A 27,918-nucleotide genomic window follows, 5' to 3' on the forward strand; every position below is an offset into this window, starting at 1 on the left:
AATATTCTTTCAGAGCCAAAGTTTTTAACTCAAATCTTTGCTTCTGGGGAGGGTCCCTGGAACAACATATTTTCAGATGGCGGGGGTCCTTGACATGAAAATGTTGAAGAACGACTGACATAGAAACATGTCAGTCGAAAACTGTCAGGATTTAGAAGACATTTGTGACAACATTTTACTGAGGGACTGCCATTGGATTTTTTGAATTTTTGTTTTTTCATGTCATATGAAAGCAGGGAATCATAGCTTCAAATTGACATATTGGTTGTTCAGTTTGACCCACCAGTTTTGGAGATATGGCTTATAGAGTAATGTCTTGCAGAAAACAACGAGTTGAGAAAACAGGCTTGAAAATGTTCACTTCTGTGGTCTCTAACATTACACCTAGCTACATGTTTAAGCATTTATTTCATATTTACATGTCTTCTGTGGTCTCTAACATTACACCTATAGCTACATGTTTAAGCATTTATTTCATATTTACATGTCTTCTGTGGTCTCTAACATTACACCTATAGCTACATGTTTAAGCATTTATTTCATATTTACATGTCTTCTGTGGTCTCTAACATTACACCTATAGCTACATGTTTGGGCATTAATTTCATATTTACATGTCGATTTCAGCTCTGACAATTGTGTACACTCTAGTATGTGAAGAGTCTGCCTGTGCTATTAACTCATTTTGAAAAAAAAAAAAAAAAACGTTTTTCTCCTCTGGTGAAAAGCTGGAATTTGCATGATGGCAGGCTCTCAGTCAAATCTGGTCACATTTGTAGAATCGTTCCCGGGTCTAAATGGGTTAGAGTTCGCAACGAGGCTGAAAATTAAAAGGCCCGGCCCCTAACTGACTAATTAGCATGTTAGGCCCGAAAACCCATGGAACCCGAGGCTCGGCCCAGCCCCAACCAAATACTTGGCAAAGTTGGCATACATATTCGGACTGGCCTGAAAACGTCTTGTCGCAGGGACAGTGCACAGTGTGTTGGAGAGGCCGGGGCTCACATCCCATAAGAGGGCACTTTAGACAAAAATAGCGATTTAGTCAACTAAAATCTTATGACATTTAGTCGACTGAAACTAGACTAAAGGTCCCTGCACACAGAGCGTGTTTTTCAGATTTTTAGCAGCGTTTTTTTTTCGTCGGTTTTCCGAAAAAAAAAAACGCGTCCAGTGTGCAACCACCTTAACAACCACATTAACATGAACATTCCAGGTGACTAAAATACGACTCAAAGTTTCATTCCAAAGACTATAATATAACTAAAACTAAGATAGACTAAAGAAACACCGTCGGGTCGAGTTGGAGCAGAATGTTAAACACAATCTGTGCCCAAGAGGTCCACAGACGTCCTAGGAATTACCGCATGCACTGTAGTGCAGGACGTCTGTGGACGTCTTGGTAGAAAAAAAATCTTTCAAAATGTCAAAAAGTTGGTCTAAAAGTGGGCACCTTGGGTCGCCATTTTGAAAGAATGAAAGGGCACATAATGTATTAACCGTTTCAGTTCATACGACGCATGAGGCCGTCATAAGGATTCAGAAAGATTAGTGCCATCGACGTCTGTGGACGTCCTAGTGACACGGGGCGAGATAAGAATATTCCGAATTTTTCCTATTTTATTTTTTTTGCATTTCGCTTTTCGCTTTCCGTACGCTAACGCTCTGTGCAACTATTAGCTTGTCATTGACTCCCATGTTAGCGCGGCGGAAAGAATGACTCGTATCTCCTAATCCAGGGCGCTCTCCGTGGTGATGAACGGATCGATATGCCGGCGCTTCATTTCTGCTCCTCATCCGTCTCTCTCCCGCAAAATATGAACGCTTTTTGGAGCGTAAAAAAAATAATTAACCCATTCTGAACGGGAACGCATTTTGGTGTTAGCATCATGTCGTGCTTTAGCTATTGAAAAATAGCAGATTGTAGGTCTGCTATTTTTGAAAAAAATCGAAGAACGACTGACATTTTTTAGAATCTGATCTCAGGTCAGAATGGGTTAATCAGACCAGCGTGTGTCCAGTGGAAACCTCGTATGAATCTGATCTCAGGTCAGAATGGGTTAAGATGATCGGGGATGTGAGGTAAACTTTGTAAAGTCAACTTTTTTTAGGAAAGTGTTTCCGGTTCATGGCTTTCAGAGTAAAAGCGATCAGACAACTCTGGCACCCCGGAGCTTCTATTTTGATGCACTTCCGGCACTAAATGTGTTGAGAGAAGAAGTGGACGGACTCTCTCTCTCTCTCTCTCTCACCTCGGCCTCCATCATCTCCACGCACTCCTCTGTCACCTGGATGTCCGTCACGCGGCCCTCCTCCGCGTCGGGGCACTCGAACACCACCTTGCGGATCTCCTCCGCGGCCTGGCTGCTCTCCTCGTCCCTCTCCCCCTCCTCCTCCTCTTCGTCCTCCTGCCGCTGCACCGCCACTAGGGGCGCTGTGGGCTCCTCCTCCTCCTCCTCCTCGGTCTTCAGGGCGATGCCGGAGTTGATGATGGCCTGGCAGATGAGGCTGTCGCCCGCCGCCAGGGCCACAGCCTGAGACTGCTCTACCACCACCTGGTGGCCACAGAGGGGGAGATACGGGTTAGAACATTAACCCATTCTGACCTGCTCTCCTTCCCGTTTCCCCAAGAGGAGCCTAACGGCTTTCTTGTGACTCCACCCTTTTGAATGTATTTTCGCGCGTTAACACTTACTTTGAAGAGCCAAATATGCGTAACCGGATGTTACAATGACAAACTGCTGCGTGGGGTGTCATGATGTTACAATGACAAACTGCTGTGTGGGGTGTCATGATGTTACAATGACAAACTGCTGTGTGGGGTGTCATGACCGGATGTTACAATGACAAACTGCTGTGTGGGGGGGGTGTCATGATGTTACAATGACAAACTGCTGTGTGGGGTGTCATGATCGGTTGTTGTTGTCTCGCTCGGCGGTGGAAAAACCCGCCCACTAGTGTCAGCGCGCCTGCTACAGCCATTTGAAAACCTGGGCGCTACACTTCCTCTGCCAACCTGGGGGGGGCAGCGGACTGACCTCATGCTTCCTTCAATGCATGAGGAGTCCAAGCTGCTTCTTTACACCTGACAGGGGGGAATTTCCCTGGCCGGACGTAGCGCGTGGAAGGGACACGTTATTCCGACCAGTTCCTTTCCCCTCCATCAGGCTGGCCAGGGGGAGGCAGTTTAGAGACCAGGATTACTGCATGTTTTTTGTGAGGGTACCTACCCTAGGGGACACGGGGAGAACATGTGAGGGTACCTACCCTAGGGGACACGGGGAGAACATGTGAGGGTACCTACCCTAGGGGACACAGGGAGAACATGCAAACTCCACACAGAAAGGCCCTATCGCCAACCCCCGCCTTCGGGTATGGGCACTGATGACGCGGAGGAGGAAACACGGCGCCAGCACCCACAGCGTTCCCAGCGGGAATCGAACCCAGGACCTTCTAGCTGTGAGGCGACAGCATTACCAACTGTGCCACCGTGCCCCAGTTTAGCCATTTTCTGACTAATATTTTCTGCGGCCGAACATTCAGTGCATCAGTAATAATTACTATTATTATTTTTTTAATCAGACCAGTGTGTGTCCAGTGGAAACCTCGTATGAATCTGATCTCAGGTCAGAATGGGTTAAAGAAAGAAAAAAAGAAAAATATGGCCGATTGACGACCGATCCTCACCTGTTGCTCCTGCAGCGTCCCGTCCACCTCCATGGTGAAGTGAACCTGGTGGATGACCTCCTGACCCCCGGCAGCAGCCTCCTCCACCTCCTCCAACTCCACCTCCACCTGATGCTGCTGCTGCTGCCGATGCTCCACCAGCGCCTCCTGGTGCTCGGTCAGAGGAGTCGCTGCTGCTGCCGCCGTGCCCACTCCTGTGCACGGACAAAACAATGGCCTCGTCAACGACAACTACTCTTGGAGGTTATAGCCTCGGTCCCAGGCTTAGGGCCAATTCAGACTCCTATTTTAGAGCCGAATAGAAGTCGGTTCGGCTCTGTAGAGCCTACAATGTGACGTCATTTGGCTCTGTAGAGCCTACAATGTGACGTCATTTGGCTCTGTAGAGCCTACAATGTGACGTCATTTGGCTCTGTAGAGCCTACAATGTGACGTCATTTGAGGTTCGGGGGGGGGGGGGGCGGGGGGGTACCGTCCTAAAGTCGGCTCTTCGGTGCTACTGAAAATTTCTGACGAGCCAAAATCATTTTGGCACTACAGCGCCGAAACAGCTGTAAAATAGGAGTATGAATCGGCCCTTAGGCTTCACTCACACCTTTCGATCTAGCATACAACATTGACGCATGGTATGCTAGATGTAAACAAAGGGTAAGTGTCGATGCATTTCCAATGGAAGTCACATGGTTTGACACGACATTTTTGTTGTACGGCTTCCGGCTGCGTTTCGACTGCCCTCCCTCCCCCCCTCATACGACACAAATGTGTTGTGTCAAACCATGTGACTCCCATTGGAAATGCATTGCGAGCTTGCATCAGTCAATAAGTCTCATACAACAACTTACAAGCATACATCAATCTGTTGTAGGGCTGACCTCGATTAGTCGAATAGTCGACTAATCGATCGGAACGGGTCTCAGTCGACTGACCACCTCTTAGTCGACTGCCCCCAAAAATTGTATATAAAAATACAATATTTACAATGTGGGGGGCAAACACATTTGAACATTCTGACTGTTCAAATCTCCAATGTGCATGTGGAGTGTGTCTGCCTGTGTGGCAATGTGCCACTGCCTGTGACTTGAATCGCACAGTGCGCTGGCCTGATAGACTCCAGAATCTCAATCTCACCTGCTGTGCTCAATCTGGCTAATGACAAGCCTCTCAGTTGTTCACAAAAAGAAATCTATCAGGCCAGCGATAAATAGTTTTTTTTCTGAAAACCGTCAGAACCGTTTTAGAAGACATTTTGTAGAATCATCCTCAGGTCTAAATGTAGTTAAAGGACCACTTTCTTTCACGTAAAGAAACCGTCTTCCAGTGACATCATCGATGGGGAATACAAGCAAATAGAAACTGCAGGCTTTCTAGTCCTATCAGAAAGAAACAGATCGTAATACTTTAGTATTGGCAAAGAATGGTAAGAATCTAAAAGACCAGCTTGTACACTCTGACTTTCAATCTCCCCAGGTCTCACTCAGACAGACCCTGTTAAGTCCACTCCCACAAGGAAACTATCCTTGTGGTCATTGTGCGCAGTGTGGTAATACACATAAGACCTCCTTTTTTAACCATCCTCATACTGGCAAGAAGTTCAAGATCAATAACATTGTTACTTGTGTGTCAACCCATGTGGTGTATATGATCAAATGTCCCTGTGGTTTAGCATGCATAGGCAAAACTACTAGACAGTTAAAACAGAGAATGAGTGAACATAAGAGTTCGATCAGAAGAAACGACCGTGAATACCCTGTTGCAGTGCATTTCAATGACCTTAAACATGACATCTCTACTTTCCGCTTCATTGGTATAGAACAAGTCAAACTTCCAAGAAGAGGTGGTAACCACGATGCCCCTTTAAAACAACGTGAGGCCTACTGGATCCACACTCGTTCTCACGATAATGGAAATCTAAATATTTTTGTAAAAAAAATCTTGTTTAAGACAAATTCTGCCTAATGATGATGTCACTGGAAGACGGTTTCTAAACTGCCCACAGCCCTCCTATATGAGACACTGAGACTGAGTAGTAGTGAGGACCTATTATATGAAGATAGGTTGAAAAGTGGTGAAGTGGTCCTTTAACCCATTCTGAACGGGAACCCGTTTTGGTGTCAGCATCATGTTATGCTTTAGCTATTGAAAAATAGCAGATCTACAAGCTCATAGCGCGCCACCGAGTGGCGCGCTATGAGCTTGTAGGTCTGCTATTTTTGAAAAATCGAAGAACGACTGACATAGAAACATAGCTTTTTCAGAAAACTGTCAGGATGTAGAAGACATTTTTAGAATCTGATCTCAGGTCAGAATGGGTTTAAAACCCAACAACAAGACGGACCTTTCTGCAGCCCGTCCCGGCTGACCAGGATCTCCTTGTACTGGTTGAAGCGGATCTTCTCCGTGCACGGCGTGATGGACTTCAGGTGTCGGGTCAGAGCTCCAGACTCCCTGAAGGAGAGGCCGCACAGCGTGCAGCGGTACGGGCGCTCGTCTGGGAGAGGGAGAGACACACACAGCGTGGTTATAACCCATTCTGACCCGAGATCAGATTCTAAACGCACGGAAGAATGGTGGTTCTTTGGCGCATTTTGACCTGAGATCAGATTCTATAACGCACGGAAGAATGGTGGTTCTTTGACGCATTTTGACCTGAGATCAGATTCTAAACGCACGGAAGAATGGTGGTTCTTTGGCACATTTTGACCTGAGATCAGATTCTAAACGCACGGAAGAATGGTGGTTCTTTGGCACATTTTGACCTGAGATCAGATTCTAAACGCACGGAAGAATGGTGGTTCTTTGGCACATTTTGACCTGAGATCAGATTCTAACGCACAGAAGAATGGTGGTTCTTTGGCACATTTTGACCTGAGATCAGATTCTAACGCACGGAAGAATGGTGGTTCTTTGACGCATTTTGACCTGAGATCAGATTCTAACGCACGGAAGAATGGTGGTTCTTTGACGCATTTTGACCTGAGATCAGATTCTAACGCACGGAAGAATGGTGGTTCTTTGACGCATTTTGACCTGAGATCAGATTCTAACGCACGGAAGAATGGTGGTTCTTTGACGCATTTTGACCTGAGATCAGATTCTAACGCACGGAAGAATGGTGGTTCTTTGACGCATTTTGACCTGAGATCAGATTCTAAACGCACAGAAGAATGGTGGTTCTTTGACGCATTTTGACCCAAGATCAGATTCTAACGCACGGAAGAATGGTGGTTCTTTGGCGCATTTTGACCCGAGATCAGATTCTAACGCACGGAAGAATGGTGGTTCTTTGACGCATTTTGACCTGAGATCAGATTCTAAACGCACAGAAGAATGGTGGTTCTTTGACGCATTTTGACCCGAGATCAGATTCTAACGCACGGAAGAATGGTGGTTCTTTGGCGCATTTTGACCCGAGATCAGATTCTAACGCACAGAAGAATGGTGGTTCTTTGGCGCATTTTCACCTGAGATCAGATTCTAACGCACAGAAGAATGGTGGTTCTTTGACGCATTTTGACCCGAGATCAGATTCTAACGCACAGAAGAATGGTGGTTCTTTGGCGCATTTTGACCCGAGATCAGATTCTAACGCACAGAAGAATGGTGGTTCTTTGGCGCATTTTGACCTGAGATCAGATTCTAAAAAAAAGTCTTAAATCCTGACGGTTTAAAAAAAGAACCAACAAGACCAACAAGCTCGTCACCGCTAAACCCCTTATCCCTAAACTTCTTTGCCTATTTTTTTAACTATTTTGAAAAGCATTTTTGAATAGTTCAACCAGCCAATCTACATTAACATGTTGTGAGCTTGTAGACTGGCCATTTTAAACTATTCAAAAATGTTTAACAAAATAGTAAAAAAGGCAAAGAAGTTTAGGGATAAGGGATAAGTTTAGCTGATCTACAGTCTTATGACGCACTGCGTTGGGGCGCGCTGTAAGCTTGCAGATCGGCTGTTTTCGGCCATACGTTCACCTACGCCGGATTGTGACCTGACATCAGATTCTAACGCACAGAACTGACAGAAGAATGGTGGATCTTTGACGCATTTTGTCCTGAGATCAGATTAAAAAAAATCTTAAATCCTGACAGTTAAAAAAGAATAGCAGACCTACAAGCTCGTAGAGCGCCACTCGGTGGCGCGCTATGAGCTTGTAGATCTGCTATTTTTCAATAGCTAAAGCATAACATGATGCTAACACCAAAATGGGTTAATTGAGCCCCACCCAAATATCAGTAAAGGGCCTTTCAAATGGGAAGCGAGGAACAAATTCCCGGGACCGCGCTCACGTAAATATAGTACGCTTGCATTATCGCACCGCGACTGTGCTCCCCAGTGCTCCGCGCCAAAAAGAAGCGCAGGTCTCATTGAAAATGAACTGTAGGCTGCGTTACATCGCTTCACGTTTGAAAGGCCCTTAAAGGCAGACGTGTTCGGCCATTATTTGACATTTTTACGACATCGGTGTCGGCAATTATACACCCAATGCTATGTCCCAGGGGGGGTCCCTGGGACATAGCATTTGTCCCAGACGGGGGTCCATAATCAATTTGTACCGTACCCGTGTGCCGCCGGCTGTGTCGAATCAGGGAGCCTTTGGTTCTGAAGGAGGTCTTACACAGCTCACAGGAGTACTTCTTCTGTTCACTGTGGGTGTGCATGTGGGTTCTCAGGATGTTCGTCTGCCAAGGAGAGACAATTAAATACTCGACGAAACGTTTAGTTTAGTGCACGTTATATAGAGAATACTTTAAAGGACAACTTTAGGTTTTTTTTTTCAACCAAGGTTCATGTTTTAGGTTGTTGTTAGAGAAAGTAAAAGATTAGTGTATTTATTTATTTTTTCCAGTTGCTGCTTTCTTTCGTTTTAGGGATTTTAGCTGTTTTTGACAGGGGGGCGGGGGCATTCGAGCATGGGGCTAAATATGTATTTCTTTACAAAATGTTATAGCGATTTATTTTTTTATTATTTACTATAGTCCTCGTCACGGGATCCACTAAATGTGTCAAACTGACATATTGAGCCTATGACACACAGTGTGGCTTCCCCCCAGTAGGCTACCATCACATTCAATAGATCCTGTGATCTTTTGTGGCCAGATGTAATTTCTTGGGGTCTAGTAGGACTATAGTAAATAATAACAAAATAAATCGCCATAACATTTTGTAAAAAAACTTATTTAGCCCCATGTTCGAACGCCCCCGGCCCCCTGTTAAAAACAGCTAAAATCCCTAAAACGAAAGAAAGCAGCAAATGAAAAAAAAAATTACACTCATCTTTTAATTTATCTAACAACAACCTAAAACATGAACCTTGGTTGAAAAAAACTAAAGTTGTCCTTTAAGTACATATTAGATAAAGAACAGACATTAGTTACAGTGCAGGAATATTAAACTTAAACAAACTAATAAAACAAAAACTAACACATTTCAAGACTTTGTTTCTGGGTTGTTTCCTTGCAAGGCTAATCATGTTAAGTACATAACTGTTATGTGTGATGGACATTGGACATGCACAGACCAAAAGTCAACACATGCTGACAACATAAACATCCCAAACGACAATGGTTCTCAAACTTATTAAAGGACAACTTTAGTTTTTTTCAAACAAGGTTCATGTTTTAGGTTGTCATTAGAGAAAGTAAAGGTGAGTGTATTTCTTTTTTCATTTGCTGCTTTCTTTTGTTTTAGGGATTTTAGCTGTTTTTGACAGGGGGGTGGGGGCATTCGAGCATGGGGCTAAATATGTATTTCATTACAAAATGTTATAGCGATTTATTTTGTATTATTCACTATAGTCCTACTAGACCCCAAGAAATTACATCTGGCCACAAAACATCACGAGATCTACTGAATGTGTCAAACTGACATATTGAGCCTATGACACACAGTGTGGCTTCCACCCAGTAGGCTACCTTCACATTCAGTACATCCTGGGATCGTTTGTGGCCAGATGTAATTTCTTGCAGTCTAGTAGGACTATAGTAAATAATAATAAAAGTTTTGTAAAAAAATACATATTTAGCCCCATGTTCGAATGCCCCAGCCCCCCTGTCAAAAACAACTAAAATCACTAAAACGAAAGAAAGCAGCAAACGAAAAATAATTAACACTCATCTTTTACTTTCTCTAATAACAACCTAAAACATGAACCTTGGTTGAAAAAAACTAAAGTTGTCCTTTAAATTCAAGGACCCCCATAACCCTGAGAGTGTACAAGTGGAACCAAATGGACCCGTACTTTCTCAGCGTTCCATTTGGAACCCCTTGAGAAAAACCACTCCAGAAAGAAAAAAAACACCACGATGAAAACTCACCGTTTTAAAAGTCTTTTTGCACAATTGGCACATGTAGCGTCCATCTTTGATTTGGTAGGCGGTGTCTTTGGGCAGGCCAGCGGGTGTCTCTGTGGGTTCCTCCTCCTCCTCCTCCCCCATCCCCTCCTCCCCCTCCTCCTCTCGCTGTGGCGGCGGCGAGACCACCGGGACCCTCACCCCCGAGGCTGCTCTCTTCCTGCCCCCTCGGGCCGGACCCGGCACGACCCCAGCCTCGTCTGAGGGAGACAGCACGACATCATGCTTCAATGACCTATCAATATGGCAACGTAGAAATACTCCTGTTACAAGTAAAAGTCTGTTATTCAACTTTTACTTGTAACAACAGCTTTTTTTTTTTTATATATATATAATTTTTATCCCACGATTTTGTAACCCATTTTTCACCCCTGTGTCAATTATCTAATGTGATCCTGGGCTCTACACACCCTCCGCCAACCTGGGGAGAGCAACGGACTTGAACTCATGCTTCCTTCATGCCTGAGTGTCCAAGTTGCTCCTTTACACCTGACAGGGGGGAGTTTCCCTGGTTGGACGTAGCGCGTGGAAGGAACACGTTATTCCAACCAGTTCCTTTCCCCTACATCAGGCGCCCCGGCTGGCCAGGGGGAGGCAGTTTAGAGACCAGGATTACTGCATGTTTTTTGTGAGGGTACCTACCCAGCTTTTTAACTACTTAAACCATTTGTACTTTGTTGAGTGGGGTTCTAAAAAAGAATTCCTAACTTTTTTTCCCCTCTACACCAAGGGCTCCATTTTCGTCACCGCTAAACCCCTTATCCCTAAACTTCTTTGCCTTTTTTTTTTAACTATTTTGAAAAGCATTTTTGAATAGTTCAACTAGCCAATCTACATTGACATGTTGTGAGCTTGTAGACTGGCCATTTTAAACTATTCAAAGATGTTTAGCAAAATAGTTAAAAAAAAGGCGAAGAAGTTTAGGGATAAGGGATAAGTTTAGCTGATCTACAGTCTTATAAACGCACTGCGTTGGGGCGCGCTGTAAGCTTGCAGATCGGCTGTTTTCGGCCATACGTTCACCTACTAGACGCCGGATTGTCACCTATTAGAGCAGGGGGGCAGTCAGACAGATATTTCGTGAAGCCTCTTTTGAAATCGGGACTTCCTGAAAGTTCATATAATGGCCTGTTGTGGCGCTGGACTGGACCCAAAAAGCCCCATAGCTCCATAGAGGCCCATGTATTTGGGCCCAACTTCACCTAGACTGTATTACCCTAATAAACATGGTCATGAATACTTTCTGCTTCCAGTCACTAGTTTAAAGTCTCATTTCTAATGTCATAATATTCTTTTTGGAAAATTATGGTCCCATTTATAAAAGAAATGACCATAAAGTCGCGTATGTTCTGAGGGGCGTGGCTACCGTTACAGTCTATGATCGGGATCCCCCACCCACTCGAGTCAAAATAAAAACCAACAGAGAAGAAGGGGGGAAGTCCCGCCTCGTTGTCTGGGCCAGCCAATGGCCAGCCGGACCAGAACGGATCAAGAAAGATGGCGACTTACAGTGCATTAGAGTGCAAGGAATTTCAGGCTTCATTTTACGTTCATGTTAGACCCGGGGAACGCTTTGTCCATATTTTTTACAGTCTATGTATTAGAGACATGTCCAGAATGGGGATACTGTACGGCACAAAGGGAAATTCACTTGACAAGTTCGATGAGCAAGCCCCTTCAAAGTTGTCAAGCCGTACTGGATGGAATAAGTTATCACGCCCGAAGCAAAATAACAAAGCGTTCCCCACACCACATCATGTCTCCAGATCCATCATCGACAGCCATGATGGGGTGGGGATTTGTACGACCAACTGGCTTGGGGAAAGGGTTTCACTTACTGGAATGAAGTGGACCCATCTCCGTGGGTTGGTCAGTGGCCTCTTGCTTCCCTTGCGAGGGGACAACCTTCGGCACCTTGGCCGCTCTCTTCCTGCACCCCCGGCCCAGCCCCAGCACGTCCCCACTAGCCACGTCTGAGGGAGACGGCGAGACATCTTACCAGTGGAGGAAGAAGTACCCGAGATCAGATTCTAAAAAATGTCTTCTACATCCTGACACTTTTCTGAAAAAGCTATGTTTCTATGACAGTCGTTCTTCGATTTTTCAAAAAATAGCAGACCTACAAGCTCGTATCGCGCCACTCGGTGGCGCGCTATGAGCTTGTAGATCTGCTATTTTTCAATAGCTAAAGCACAGCATAATGCTAACACCAAAAGGGGTTCCCGGCCAAGTAAGTAAGTCTGGCATTCAACATTTACTTGAGTAGAAGTACAGAGGTATTCTATTGGTATCAAAATGTACTAAAAAGTACCAAAAAGCAGTACTCATTATGGGGAATGTCCCTTTTCAACACGTTTTCAAATTCAAATCATTTGAAGATAAAAAATAAAATAGCAGATCTACAAGCAATCAGGACGCGTCACAATACGGGAATGAAGTAGACTCACCGTTGGTGGCGGGTTTCTTTGACTCGCCCGACACCTCCTCTTTCTTCACGGAGGCAGAGTTTCCGTCGGCTGCAGGAGTCTGTTAAAAAAGGTGCAAACATTGGCAGGTCACTCACACTGCTGGCTGCTGGACCCCATATCCCAAAGGAGACTGCCTTTTGCGTGTCTTAAGTACCAGGTCTTATTACTTAACTTAAGACCTGGAAGCGTGATCAATGCCATTTGGCTATTCTGAGTGGCCAAAGAGCATTGACCACGCCTCTAGGTCTTAAGTTAAGTAATAAGACCTGGTACTTAAAGGACCACTTCACCACTTTTCAACCTATCTTCATATAATAGGTCCTCACTAATAATCATGATAAAATGGCACGATTCTTTTCTACTCAGTCTGTGTCTCATAGGAGGGCTGTGGGCAGTTTAGAAACTAAAAGTCTTCCAGTGACATCATCATTAGGCAGATTATTTTTTAAACAAGATTATTTTACAAAGATGTTTAGATTTTCATTATCGTGAGAACGATGGCTTCCATTTTCACATTGCAACTTTTCAGGACTAGAAAGCCTGCAGTTTCTATTAGCTTGTATTCCCCATCGATGATGTCACTGGAAGACGGTTTCTAAACTGCCCACAGCCCTCCTATGAGACACAGACCGAGTAGAAAGAAATTGCACAATTTTTTCATGATTATTAGTGAGGACCTATTATAATATGAAGATAGGTTGAAAAGTGAAGTGTCCTTTAAGACACGCAAAATACAGCCCCTTGTGTCTCCAGAGGGAACCACTGCTGGCCATCAGATCATTGGCTTAGGAATGTGACGAAAACAAAATATAATCCATGAATTCAAGTCTTCAAACTCTCCATGGGGTGAGTAATCAATAAGGAAAAAAGGTCATTTTGGGGGTGACGTATCCCTTTAAATTGCTTTATATTCTCATAGTACTCTTTTGCTAGTCTTTGTTCAGTAACAGTCCCTCCAGCTCAGATTAAACAGTACTCACAAACTCAATGCTGAGAGTTGTTGTTTTTCAGCTACTACAACAAGACAGTGGCAAAACCCGTATGTGTGCGTTTGATTATGTTCTTTTTGTCTCCACCAGGCCGAAGGCATGGGGGGAGAGTATGTTTTGCACTCCGTCCGTCCGTGTGTCCGTCCGTCCGTCCGTGTGTCCGTCCGTCCGTGTGTCCGTGCTCAGTTTCAAACAAAATGCTGCAAATCATGAACACATCGCGTGATTTCCCTGAAATTGTGCACCCACATTCCCACTAGGCCGAGGACGAAATGCCACATGAACAATTTCAACTCAGCCTCAAGGTGGCGCTATAACTGGCCGAAAAGTGTTTTTACCTCTAACTGCACGGATCTGTGGATAACTTTGTATGCCAACTCCCTAGAGGCCAAGGAAAAACCTTTGTCTGGACTTTTTAACATCTGCTCTTTATAGCGCCACCAGGAGGCCGACATATGTAAAACACATTTTCTATTATTACTCCTTCAGATTTTATCCAAATTTCACGCAAATCGGTACACATGATCTCTATAGTCATGTGATCAAGACAGGTTTGTTTGATTTCTCATATTCCATCCTGATTGGCCACGATTGGCTCCTACAGTTTTCAGGAGTAGCCCGCTTTGTACAAATCGCCACAACTCCTCAACGCAGCGTCCCATTGCGATGAAACTGTGCACGCATATTCCCACTAGGCTGAGGAAGAATCCTGGTGGAGACCTGTGCCCAGAAGGGCACTTTTTCTAGTTTTCCATCTTTTTGTTCAGCGACTGTGGAGAATGTTTTGGAGATGTGATGCGTGCGTGCTTCTTCCCTTTGGACTCGTTTCTCAAAAGAATATGTTTACCTGGGCAGTGTTGCCAACTTAGCGGATTTGTCGCCATATTTAGCTTCTTTCCAGGCTCCCCTATAGGGACTGAAGTAGTGAAAAGCTTCTGGTGAGAAATCTAGCTACTTTTTCTGGTGAATTGGGGACAAATCGTGTTGACAGGCGCCAGAGATAAAACGCTCATTTTTCTTCATTTTCCTTCTCAGCCTCAAATCCGCTAAGTTGGCAAAACTAAAAGTGGTCGGCGCGTCTGGCTCAGTGGCTTCCTGGGCTCGGTTATGTGCACAGACCGCCACAGTGCTTCCACGGCTCGGTTATGTGCACACTGCCACAGTGCTTCCTGGGCTCGGTTATGTGCACAGACTGCCACAGTGCTTCCTCGGCTCGGTTATGTGCACAGACTGCCACAGTGCTTCCTCGGCTCGGTTATGTGCACAGACTGCCACAGTGCTTCCTCGGCTCGGTTATGTGCACAGACTGCCACAGTGCTTCCTCGGCTCGGTTATGTGCACAGACTGCCACAGTGCTTCCTGGGCTCGGTTATGTGCACAGACTGCCACAGTGCTTCCTGGGCTCGGTTATGTGCACAGACTGCCACAGTGCTTCCTGGGCTCGGTTATGTGCACAGACTGACACAGTGCTTCCTCGGCTCGGTAATGTGCACAGACTGCCACAGTGCTTCCTGGGCTCGGTTATGTGCACAGACTGCCACAGTGCTTCCTCCTTTGTTGCTCTGTGACAGAGCAAACAGAGCAAGGAAGGAGGAAGCAGCTGGCAGCTCACTTTAGTCTGCTAGTAAAAACAAAATACACACTCAAATGCATGAAGTATTAACCTTCTAATTCCTGTATGGATCGGAAAACAAAATAGCGTTCTAAACGTTAGTTGAATTGAGGTATATATTTTTTAATTACAATGCGATTAAACGAGCAGCAAATTTTCCGAGTTCAGACCACAGCACAGAGAGTGCCTCAGTGTCGAAAAATGTTTTTCTGGGCTGGCTACATATTTCCGTTGCTAGGGGCGCCTGAAAGTCGCATATCTCACCCCTAGCGACTTTTTGCTACTTTTCGAGGAGCCACTAGCTACCAAGGTTATAATAGTTTTGGGGTTTTTTCATTATACTTTAGTTTTAGTTAGTTTTGACATATTCTTTTCTTTTTTTTTTTTTTCTTTTTTTTTTAAGATATTTTTTTGCGGCTTACGCCTTTATTGATTTTTTAAGGGATAGAAAGTAGGCTGACAGGAAACGGGAGAGAGATGGGGGGATGACATGCGGTAAAGGCCGTGTCGGGTCCGGGAGTCGAACCCGCGGCACACCGCGACTGGATCACCAGTCCGGTGCCCAGACCGTTACGCTACGGCCTGGGCCGACATATTCTTTTCTAATTCAGTTAGTTTTAGTTAGTTTTTAGAGCAGGTTTGCTAGTTTTTATTTAGTTTTTATTTCGGTGAAAATGCTTAGTTTTAGTTTAGTTATAGTTTAGTTTTAGTTTTTTTCGTATTTCGTTTAGGGTTAGCGTGGCTACATGCTGCCGTACGGTACTGAAAACTGCCGTAAAAGTTGTTGGAAATTAATCTAATGAATTTAAAAGGACTATAATATAAATATCCGAAAGGCATATAAATATTGATGAAAACTAAAACTACGGTATTTTGTCTATAATTTCAGTTAGTTTTTAGGACACACAATACAGTTTCAGTTTAGTTATCGTTTTTAATTTTATTTTTTATTAGTTTCAGTTAACTAAAATGTTTTTTTAATTCTAGTTTTCGTTATTTAGTTAGTTTTAGTTAACTATTATAACCTTGCTAGCTACTTCCGTTACTGGAGAGTTGGCAACACTGTACCTGGGTGCCATCACGATGGTCCTCCTGGACGGCGGCGAGCGTGGCATCGTGTGGTTGGGTCACGGTGGCCCCCTGCGATGGCCCCGGGCCCCCCTGCGATGGCCCCGGGACCCCGTGCCCCACCACGGCGGGTGGTCTGGGCGGTCTGCTGCTGGTGCAGCCCAGCTTGTGCTGGATGAAGCTGTCCAGGGTGAAGAACTCCGCCTGGCAGCGGCCGCACTTATGCACGTCCTCATCTGGAAAAACACAACGGTTTGTTAAATAACATGATTAGCACTTATGCACGTCCTCATCTGCACACGTTGACGCAGGGGTTGACATTGACACTAAAGGTCTCAGAGGCACGTGCCAATCGGGCAAGTGCCTCGATTGGCAAGTATATCGCCCATCATAAATCTCGATTAATCGCATTATAATCGCATATCAATATTCAACCCGAGAACAGTGAGAAACCTTTTTTTCCAAATGTTTTTTGGTATCCCAGTGAATAGTGACTACGGGATTCCACTCATTTTCAACATTTTACTGTCATTAATATACCTTAGAGTTGTGTGGATATAATAAGAAAGTGAAACAAATCAGTAACATTATGAAGTACATCTCAGTGACATCACAAAAATGTACTTCATAATGTTACTGTTTTTTTCAGACCTCCAATTCTAGGCAACACAGAATTGGGGGACTTTTTATTATTTCCAGTGCACACAACAGTGCACACAACCCCTTTAAGCAATACAACTTGTTTTATCCCAACAGATAAACAAGTGCAGCAAGTGTCTATATAAAGTGTCTTCAGTGTGTATATGAATACTCAAATGTGCTTTACATGGCGGGGCATGAGAAAACAAATAAAAACAACTTCATTAGGGGGGAAACATTTCACATGAGGTTGGGGCAGACCATTGTTTGACCACGGAATTCCCACGCTTGCTGCTTCAGTATGTTTCGCATCGAGGACAGCTTGACAATTCTTTTGTATTATATATATATATATATATATATATATATATATATTATATATATATAATTATATATATATATATTATTTTTTACCCAGTGTCAATTATCTAATGTAATCCTGGGCGCTACACTTTCTCTGCCAACCTGGGGGGCAGCAGACTGACCTCATGCTTCCTTCTATGCATGAGGAGTCCAAGCTACTTCTTTTCACCTGACAGGGGGGGGGGGTGTTTCTCCGTCCGGACGTAGCGCGTGGTAGGAACGCGTTATTCCGACCAGTTCCATTCCCCTCCATCAGGCGCCCCGGCTGGCCAGGGGGAGGTAGTTTAGAGACCAGGATTACTGCATGTTTTTTTGTGAGGGTACCTACCCTAGGGGACACGGGGAGAACATGTGAGGGTACCTACCCTAGGGGACACGGGGAGAACATGCAAACTCCACAAAGAAAGGCCCTTTCGTCAACCCTGCCTCGGGTATGGGCAATGATGGACGCGGGGGAGGGAGCACGCGCCCACAGCGTCCCCAGCGATAATCGAACCCAGGACCTTCTAGCTGTGGACCTTCTAGCCGTGCCCCGCCATTTTATATTTTTGAGTGGTGCAACCACTCCTACAACCAGCAATATCCGTGCGTACCTATATGGCCATGAGCACGAGTATATGACCATTAGTGCTGCCTGTTGCCTGCTAATGAGAGAGAGAGGAGAGAGGAGGGGGGGGGGGGGGGGGGGGGAGGGGGAGAGGGGAGTTGCACCTCTCAGTTCACACAGGTGGGATTTTTAAGTGTAGCAACAGAGATAACAGCACATTATACTTATAGGTAAACAGTTGTCTTAATTTACATTCCACAGACCAGAAGACAGAGCGCTCTGAGGCTACGAGCAGGTGTTTAGACAGATATATTGTGCTGTGTTTATATTGCGTCCCTCTCTCTCAAACGAGCACCTGCCCCAAAGTTTTATTTACCTACCAGGGGGGCCCGGCAGGCAGGTGGGAAACCCAAATCCAAGCCTGAATCAGATCTGAGCCACATCCAGAATGGAATCTGATTTGTGACATGTTGGACTCATTTAAACCAATCGGATTTCTGCCAGTGTAAATGGGGCCTTAAGGCCTATTCATGATAGTCTGGATTTTCGGTGGTGAGGTGACCACCGGAGCTGTAAGAACGTGGAGCGTTCAGAGAGAAGGGCTGGGGAGGGCGGTGGTTTGCTCTTCACCGCGGCTCAGTGACGTCATGTTGTAGTTTTGGGTGAAGGTCACCTCACCACTGGAAATTCTGACTATAGGCTCATTCATAGTCTGGATTTTCGGTGGTGAGCTGACCACCGAACTACAACATGACGGTCACGAGCCGCGGTGAAGAGCAAACCACCGCCCCAGCCCTTTGTAAGCCCTCACCACCGAAAATCCAGACTATGAATGAGCCTCATGAATAACGCTTTAGTGTCAACGAACACCTGTGTGACGACACCGTTAGTCAAATCAGTGGTGAAAACGCTTTCATTTCAAGGACCCTCGTGGTAACTCTCAGAGTCACAGACCTGGAAAGGCCTATTGAATTCATACTGCAGTTTTTTTTAGATGATACGCTGACCACCACGACATCACAAAGCAAAGCGTTGTGAACTCCGTGAGCTTGCAGATCTGCCCTTTTCAAAAGATTGATTTAGAAAAGAAATCACACTGACGTCACGGACATTCTGTGCTCAGACAGACAGACAGACAGTCAGACACACACACACAACAAGTTGTCACAAGAACCCTTCGAGCTGGAACTATGAAGCATTGGTTCTCAAAGTGGACCCCTAGGGGTACTCGAGGGAGTTATAGGGGGTCCCTAGCTAAATTAGAGATAGTTAGGAACCAAATGGAACCTTGAACAGAACTCAGATTCAAGAGTGTACGAATGGAACCAAATGTACTCTTATGGGTCTGCAACTCAAGAGTGTACATATGGAACCAATTTGTACACTCCGAGTTAAGTTAACAGTGATTTCACTATATAAATTGGGGGCCCCCGAGAAATAGAAATGCCATTAAATGGGGGGTTCGTGGGCTAATTAATGCATGTTAAACTGGGGGGTCCTAATTGACATGCAAATGGTTGAGAATCACTGCTAGAGCCTTTAAAAAAAACTTCACTTATGGGGGTCCCTGGGTGGCATACATTTTCCTAAATAAGTGTGTATTTGAGGCGCCTTGACGTGAAAAGGTTTTGAGAAAACCTGCTTTAATAAAAATGACTACAAATTAGGCTGCAAATTAAAAACTACAGTTGCTAACTGTTAGCCAGCAGGGCTAATAACAACGTCACACACACACACACACACACACACACACACACACACACACATGATGGAGGGAGGGGAGGGGGACGTTAGGGTTTTGTACTAGGCCCCGAAAAGAAAACGCAGCTAAACTTCCACCACAAAAACAAACAGTGAAACCTCCTAAAAACAGACAGAAACCTTCGTCTCCTATGGTGGTGTGGATGTGGCTGATGGTGATGCTGCTAGTGCCGTGCTCCGCTTCTTCTGCCGTATGATTGTTTTCGTCTACATTCATGTCGTTTGGAGTTCTCCGTCTCTGTCGCAACGACACGAACCAACCAACCAAACCTCCTCTAACGTCTCTGAGCGCGAGGAGGAAAACATGGCGGATTTACGACCCGGTCGTCATAACAACAACAAAAAAGCCAGCACAGGTATGTATTATGTATATATGTAATAATATGTAATACAATATTATAATATATTATTATATAACACATATATATAATAAATGTTTATTATAAATAATAATAATATATATTATATGTTATTATAAATATGTTATTGTATTATATAATATATGTATTATATATTATTACAGCTCGCAGCGAGAAGAATCATAGAGGGGTTTTGTTGCTATAGTTATCCAGTATGGAGGGCCAAAACTCATTTAAATGTGCATTTAAATGTGTATTTAAATGCGTATTTAAATGTGTACATAATTAAAACACATAAATACATTTAATTATGCATTTCTATATTTCTTTTGCCTATTTATTTATGCATTTAATCATTGATTTATACATTTCTTTGCATATATTTATTTATGTTTGCATTTATTTATTTATATATATTTTTGTTTAGTTATGGCAGTTTTAGCCCTCCCTAATCCAGCAGATGGCGCTGTTGAATCAATTTCATTCATTCATTCATTTGGAACCAATGAATGGACTTGATGTGGCATCAATTAAAATACATAAATGTTTGAATTAAAAGTCACCAATGAATGAATAAATAAATAAACACGATAAATAATAATTAATTTCCTTGAGGATTGTATTTTTTTGGGGACGTATTATGCCATAATGTCCAATTTAAAATAAATTAAATTGAAATAAAAAAAGTAATTTAGATCTTTGGATATACGATGTTGGTATACCATTAGGAGAGATTAACAGGCAGACATTATCAATTCTTCTATACATTCTGTAATTGTGCAGTCGTCTTGTAAAAAAAAAGGTTATGCAGACGTTGAACAATCATTTTTCTCTTGAGAGCATTTTACACTCCCAGTTAAATACTGTATATATATATATATATATATATATATATATATATATATATATATATATATATATATAAATAAGAATATATTTTGATTGATTTTAATTGAAATATTTATTAGCAGAATTACAGTACATTTCAAGCACAACTCAATACAAAGACTGTTAACTGTGAGAAGAGTCCATTCCATTTGGTTACCAACTCTCCATCATTTAGGACATGTCAAGGACCCCTAGCCCGCGGACCCCCATTTGAAAATGCCAGGGACCCCCATAAGAGAAGATTGTTACGGCTCTAGCAGTGATTCCCAACCCGTTTAATTTCAAGGACCGCAAGTTTGACATGCATTAGTCTACGGGCCCCCATTTAAATGGCATTTCTATCTCTTATATTGTAAAATCAATGTTAATTTAACTCTGTACTCTGTAGTGTAGGTTCCATTTGTACACTCTCTGAGTTACAGACACATAAGGGTCCATATGGTTCCAAACTGTCATTTAGCATGGGGACCCCCTGGAACTCCCTCAGGGGTCCCCGGACCCCACGTTGGGAACCACTGATTTAGGACCACCTGGAACCCCCTCAAGGACCACTGGTCGTCTCCGGACCACTGGTTGAGAACCACTGATCGTAATAGTTCCTATTTGCTGTTCATTTCTTAGTTCCGCTCTTGAACCCGCCTACTGTATCCGGTCATTTCATGATACGCATACATCTAAGCACACAGACTGTTTCCGTATCCGCTCCAGATCCGGATACGATTGCCTCGCAAACGTGCTTAAAGGAACGTTAGAGGAACCCTCAGTTTTCCGTCCAATAAGGAAAGAGAGGAAGTCTCTCCCAGCCAATCACATTTTTAGCAGCAATACTCTCTCATCGGAGAGAACGAAGCTATTGTTTTCAAGTCAAATACATGTCTTTCGGTGAGTGAGCGACGCTCCGTAACGCTGCAGTTCTTCTAGTTAATTTCTCTACAGTCCCTACAGATTACAGTCAGAAACACAACGGTATGCCCATGCATCTTCACCTGAAAGCCCCGCAGAGGCTGAGGCTAACGGGCGACGTGGAGAGCAACTGGCTGAGCTTCAAGCAGCATTTCTTGCTCTACCTGCGGGCCTGGGGCCGAGATAAGTCCGGGGAGCCCTGGAAGGTCTCTAAGCTGCTCAGCGTCGCGGGACCACAGGTACAAAATATTAACAATAATAATAATAATTTACTGAACTAAAATGGACATTTGGTCCAAATAGTGGGCACCAATTCTGGCCCACTAGAGAAAACTGGGCATGTATGAAGAGATGGCCTAGTAAAATATAGTGCCCAGCCCAGTGAGCCCACTCTTCCTACTTGACCACATTTCCCTGGTGGCCCCACCAGGCCTCTATAAGGAGTGGGCACTAGGAAAATCTGGGCACCAAAGCAGAGTGGGCACCAGGTTTCGAAGGAGTGGGCACTAGGAAAATCTGGGCACCAAAGCAGAGTGGGCACCAGGTTTCGAAGGAGTGGGCACTAGGAAAATCTGGGCACCAAAGCAGCGTGTGCACCAGGTTTCGAAGGAGTGGGCAGTAGGGAAATCTGGGCACCAAAACAGAGTGGGCACCACTGGTTTTGAAGGAGTGGGCACCAAAGCAGAGTGGGCACCAGGTTTCGAAGGAGTGGGCACTAGGGAAATCTGGGCACCAAAGCAGCGTGTGCACCAGGTTTCGAAGGAGTGGGCACATAGGGAAATCTGGGCACCAAAACAGAGTGGGCACCACTGGTTTTGAAGGAGTGGGCACCAAAGCAGAGTGGGCACCAGGTTTCGAACGAGTGGGCACTAGGGAAATCTGGGCACCAAAACAGAGTGGGCACCAGGTTTCGAAGGAGTGGGCACTAGGAAAATCATCTGGGTACCAAAACAGAGTGGGCAGTTAACAGTCTTTGTATTGAAATGTACTGTAATTCTGCAAACTGTTAATACATATTTCAGTCAATCAATCAATCAATCGAATGAATGGGCACTAGTACTATGGCAATGTGGGGCACCAACAGACCTCGATTTTATTTGCGTTTTTTTATTTTATTATTATTTTATTACTTGAATACTTTATTAGTCAAAAATGTGAAAAGCATATACCGTCAGCAAGACATTCAGGCTTGAAAGAATAACTGGGGACTTGTTTCCATTGTGGGCCTATGTATTCAATTTATCAACATAGTATGTTATGAACACATTTAATCATGCACGTCATGAATACTAATATCTATGTACGGTGAATTACACCTCCTTTCGATGGGAATTAACCCATTCTGAACGGGAACCCATTTTGGTGTCAGCATCATGTTATGCTTTAACTATTGATCTACAAGCTCATAGCACGCCACCGAGTGGCGCGCTACGAGCTTGTAGGTCTGCTATTTTTGAAAAAGTCGAAGAAGGACTGACATTTTTAGAATCTGATCTCAGGTCAGAATGGGTTAAAATCTACGTCCCCTGGTGGTCTTCTGATGTTTTTTTATCCGGTCCGTTTTGAAGGAAACCACCAGTGATGCAGAGCTTATAATCACATTGTGGCGATGAGCATATCTTTGTTCTGGGTTTGTTGTGTTATGTTGTGTTGTGGCTGTGAGTTGGAGAAGACCGTCGCTACCTATACGCGCAGTACACGCTGTGAGTTGGGCAACAAAATGTGCCAAAAAGTGCCAAGCCGACCACTCAGTTCACACGGGTGTGATTTGTTTTTCTAAAGCGAACATTTTAACTCAAATTGTTGTGTATGTATGTATGTGTATGTGTGTATATATATATATAATTTGCACACGATTTAAAAACAATAGCAGATCTACAAGCTCGTAGCTATATGAGCTAGTAGTAATAGTATACCGGTATCTGCTATTTTTCAATGGCTAAACTAAAGTATGAAACACTTTAACCTTGCAGGCCCAGGTGGTGTACAACACCTTCCACTTCGAGCGTCCAGAGGACCGCATAACGCTGGACGTGGTCCTGGAGAAGTTTGACTTCCACTGCTCCCAGGAGCGGAACCAGGCCTACTGGAGGTACGTGTTCCGCTCGCGGACGCAGCAGCCGGGCGAGCCCTTCGTGAGCTTCCTGGCCGACCTGCGGCTGAAGGCGCAGACGTGCAACTTCGGCGGCGGCGGCGTGAACCTGGAGGACTCCATGGTGCGTGACCAGATCGTGTTCGGCGTGGAGAACCAGGCCGTCCGCGCCACGCTGCTGAAGGTGGAGGGGCTGTCGCTGGACGGGGCCGTCAGGATCTGCCGCGCGGCCGGGGACCGGCCGGCGCCGCCAAAGCCGCCGCAGACAGCGACGGCGCTGCTGCAGCAGCCGCCGCAGCTGCTGCTGCCGGCCCCAACGAAGGTGAGCATGGGCGCTGGCCGGGTAGATCTTTAGATTCAAGATTTTAACCCATTCTGACCTGAGATCAGATTCATACGAGGTTTCCACTGGACACACACTGGTCTGATGAACACATTCTGACCTGAGATCAGATTCATACGAGGTTTCCACTGGACACACACACTGGTCTGATGAACCCATTCTGACCTGAGATCAGATTCTAAAAATGTCAGTCGTTCTTCGATTTTTCAAAAATAGCAGACCTACAAGCTCGTAGCGCGCCACTCGGTGGCGCGCTACGAGCTTGTAGATCTGCTATTTTTCAATAGCTAAAGCATAACATGATGCTAACACCAAAATGGGTTCCCGTTCAGAATGGATTAAAAGTTCTCAGACCAATGATTGATTTCGGTCATTTGGATTCCATAGGAGCCAAGCATGTCTTATCTTGTGGAAGCATGTGCAGTGAAAACAGCCCATCTAGCTTAGTAGATAAGCTGTTATTATTTTGAGCATTTGTAGTGGTCAAAGTAGCAATATGTTCAGAAGCATTTTCCATAAAGCCCTAATGGTCTCGGGGAAAAAAGGTAAAGTTCAAAGCCTTTATCTGGTTTGCAGAACTATACATGCACCATGTCTCTGTACGTCTGTCTGTACGTGTGTGCGGCTGTAATGCACGTAACTCGAGAAATTTGACACACACGTTCCACACCACCACACGGAGTGCACTGCATTGCCCGGCGTCGAGTCGGTCGGACCCACGGTTGTACCGAACCGGCACAGAAGGCCTCTCTGCCTGTGCTCCGCACCTGATCACCCCTATATCGCCATGGCTGGCCTGCTCTGACATCGGTATAGACTATATTTGGGCATGCCTGGCAAAGAACTCCATATATGGGCATAAAGGGACACAGACATAACTGGGTGGGACATTCATTTCCAACTTGCATCGTTCCAAGTAGGCCAGTGCCTACAATTTAATAACAAGTTTTACACGAACCCCCCCCCCCCATCTACAGTCTCACGTGTCGCATCATGAAGACATAATGTGAGCCTGTTTTCGCGCACGGCAAAGTTTACACTATTACATACAAGATGGTTATGAAAATGTCCCGGCCTTTTTTTTCTTCTTCTACTAGTCCTTTAGAAAACAAAGCGTGCAGGAGGTGAATACGACAGCCAGAGAGATCGCCATGGAGGCGGTGGGGGGCGTGTCCGCCGCCGACATTCCGCTAACGAAAGGGCAAAGGAAGCGACTGCGCGACCGCGAGAAGAAGAAGACGCAGAAGGCAGCGGTGACCGGGTACCACCAGTCGTGGGCGGCGTCGCTGCGCGACTGTCCCACCTCCAGCGAGCCCGAGCTGTGCACCAAATGCCTCGAGTACCACCACCCTGACGAACGCTGCTTCTCCTCGGTAAAGGCTCATACATACACACTCCAGTTTTTGGTGACCGGTTATCACTGTTTTAGGTGATAAGAGTTGAGGCCATCATGCTCGCGGTGATGTCCTTAAGGATTGACCCCGCCTCCCTGTGGTTTACCCAACTTCTAGACTAATCGGTGAGCGGGGTGATAGCTCCAGAGTGAAAAGACTTGTCTGATAGTAAAAACAGAGAGATGGGTTTGTGTCCGCGGTGATAGCTGATCATCACCGCGACTGACGTAATGGTGTAGTTTTCCAACCCTTTAAAAACTACACCGCGGTGATAAGCTATCGCCAAAAACTGGAGTATGTATGAGCCTTAAGACCCCCCTCGCCATTATTTACATAATCGCAGTTGTTTGCGATGATCACAATTATTTTGTCATAATCGTCACTCATAACCGTTTTGAGAAGTATTCATACATTTGCAAATATCTTCAAAAAATAGTGGAAACTATTGATGTACAAGCTCACAACATGATGCGTTGCGAGCTTGTACATCAGCTATTTCCACTATTACATGTTTGTTTTTGTAGTAAGTATAAAGAAGTTGCTAACTATGACATTTGTGCATTTAGTTCATTTGTTATATCTGCACTGTGCAATTTCAAAGCGTGAACGGCAAACGGAAATGTAATTTGAATTCATACGTTGACAAGCGACAGTCGGAAACACACTTAAATCGTTTGTGTGTGTGTGTGTGTGATTATTATTAATCGTCATGTTAAAATGTTCTAATCTGTGACAGCCCTGCTCGTCGGAGAAGAATGCCAAGAGACGGAAGACCGGACAGGAATCTGCGAGCAGGAAGGCGGAGGGCGCCGATGACCAGGGTGACGACGGAATGATGGTGGCCCGCGACGCCTCTCCTCTTCCCGGGGACGCCTGGAGCCAGAACTATCTGGACGGGAACGTCGCGCGAGACGACAAACACAGCGAAGCCTGGTACCTCGATACCATCCCAGATAACTTATGACGAACACAGCGACGCCTGGTACCGCGGTACCATCCCAGATAACACCCCAGCACGGTGTTAAAGCGTCTATAAGCAATAATATGTCCACATTTTAACGTTGTTATTTTATTACTTTTTTGGTATTCGGACAGCCAGCAATGAGTAAAACACTCCCTAAAATATTTTAGTCTCTGTGACACATTTAGGGGCCACAATCTGCATTCAAAGATGTTCCTAGAAGCTTTGTCATTGGTCCAAATGAAATCAGGAAGTAGACAGGCAAATCGACCAATGACAATGCTTCTAGGAAAATGCGTAAGAAAACCCTAGATGTGTCACAGAGACTAATCTTTTTGTGGCAGCGTTTTACCCATTGCTGGCTGTCTGAATACCTAAAAAATAAAAAGGCCATATTTTTTTTTACATAATATTGCTTATAGCAGCTTTAATGTAATGTTGTTGTTTTTTTTCCCCCCCTCCCTGATTTATATTCGTTATGCGTGATTCTTCACTTTTGTGTTGTTGTTGTCACCACTGCCGTGGGCACACAAATTGTGTGCGTACGGGCGCTCGACAAAGCCAGATGCACCACCGTGGATTATACCGTACAACAGGTCGTTTCGAGGAAGCAATCTGATGGGTTTGAAGTAGCCATCAAGCCGCGCTTCAAACGAACATGATGGAACACCTAAATTAAAACATCTGCGCTGTTCTCCCAGAGCTATGCTAGCGGGTTTCTTGGAACACTTTGGGTCTAGTCAGTGGCTACATCTGTCATTAAAAAGATTAGGCAGATTTTGATTTCGTTTCAGTTAAGTCTTTTGAATAAAACTTCACTTTAGTTTTAGTCATTTTTGTCAACTAAATCTACAGTTGATTTTTGTACTAACTATGATGGCATCTTAATGCCAATTATTTTGATTTAGCTGCATGCTGAACTACAAGCTCACAACAACGCGTTGCAAGCTTGTTGATCAGCTATTTTTGGAGCGTGACACCCGTAATAAAAGTGTCTCTTCTCCCTAACATTTTCATTGTTTGTCGACGTCAATATATTGACTTATAGTTTGTCATCATAGTTTAGTTTCTATGTTGTTTTATCTGGTTTTCATGAGTGAAAAATGGCAGTTGATGAACATTTTCATCATAGTTTTGATATGCAGGTCGATGTTTCTTACAGACATGGGTTGAGGTAAAGGTGTATTCCTTTTTATGTTTTCATTTTAAGTTTATGCTGACTACTATGATACTGAATGATGTCCTTGATATGCTTTAGAGAGAGACAGCAACATTGTTTAGATACTCAGTCAAGACCTATATTTTGTTTTTCTAACTTTACTGTATCTGGGGAGATTGATTAGATGGTATTACCTTTTGGCCACAAGGTGACAGTAATTGTGCATCTTTAAAGAGGGGTAACGTGTCTAAACAGCAACAGAAGTCAATCTCAGATGTATGTGATTTATGCTAAAGTGTGAATCATGCTTAATAAAAACCTGGATTTGAAGAAC

General features: G+C 44.5%; 2 protein-coding genes across 2 annotated transcripts in view; one reads left to right on the plus strand and one right to left on the minus strand.

The window, feature by feature from the left end:
• e4f1 (E4F transcription factor 1) overlaps positions 1 to 19,734 on the minus strand; it is a gene marked incomplete at its 3' end in the record, with an annotated part of 29,814 nt that extends 10,080 nt beyond the window's left edge. Inside the window, exons 1-9 of the mRNA XM_083779094.1 lie at positions 19,606 to 19,734; positions 16,176 to 16,411; positions 12,486 to 12,564; positions 11,877 to 12,011; positions 10,003 to 10,238; positions 8,247 to 8,367; positions 6,023 to 6,175; positions 3,688 to 3,881; positions 2,253 to 2,555 (exon numbers count right to left, since the gene is read on the minus strand). Coding sequence (XP_083635220.1) covers positions 2,253 to 2,555; positions 3,688 to 3,881; positions 6,023 to 6,175; positions 8,247 to 8,367; positions 10,003 to 10,238; positions 11,877 to 12,011; positions 12,486 to 12,564; positions 16,176 to 16,411; positions 19,606 to 19,702 — 1,554 coding nt within the window. The 5' untranslated portion in view covers positions 19,703 to 19,734. The remainder of the gene's footprint in view (positions 1 to 2,252; positions 2,556 to 3,687; positions 3,882 to 6,022; positions 6,176 to 8,246; positions 8,368 to 10,002; positions 10,239 to 11,876; positions 12,012 to 12,485; positions 12,565 to 16,175; positions 16,412 to 19,605) is intronic.
• Positions 19,735 to 21,633: 1,899 nt separating this feature from the next.
• On the plus strand, positions 21,634 to 27,918 carry LOC310869946 (uncharacterized protein). Its single transcript, XM_083780937.1, has 4 exons — positions 21,634 to 21,874; positions 23,609 to 24,049; positions 25,168 to 25,443; positions 26,201 to 27,918. The coding sequence occupies exons 1-4, from the start codon at positions 21,701 to 21,703 to the stop codon at positions 26,426 to 26,428; spliced, it is 1,119 nt and encodes a 372-aa protein (XP_083637063.1). The 5' UTR covers positions 21,634 to 21,700; the 3' UTR covers positions 26,429 to 27,918.

This window comes from Protomyctophum parallelum (genome assembly GCF_964188405.1).
Source record: "Protomyctophum parallelum genome assembly, chromosome: 13".
Taxonomy (NCBI): domain Eukaryota; kingdom Metazoa; phylum Chordata; class Actinopteri; order Myctophiformes; family Myctophidae; genus Protomyctophum; species Protomyctophum parallelum.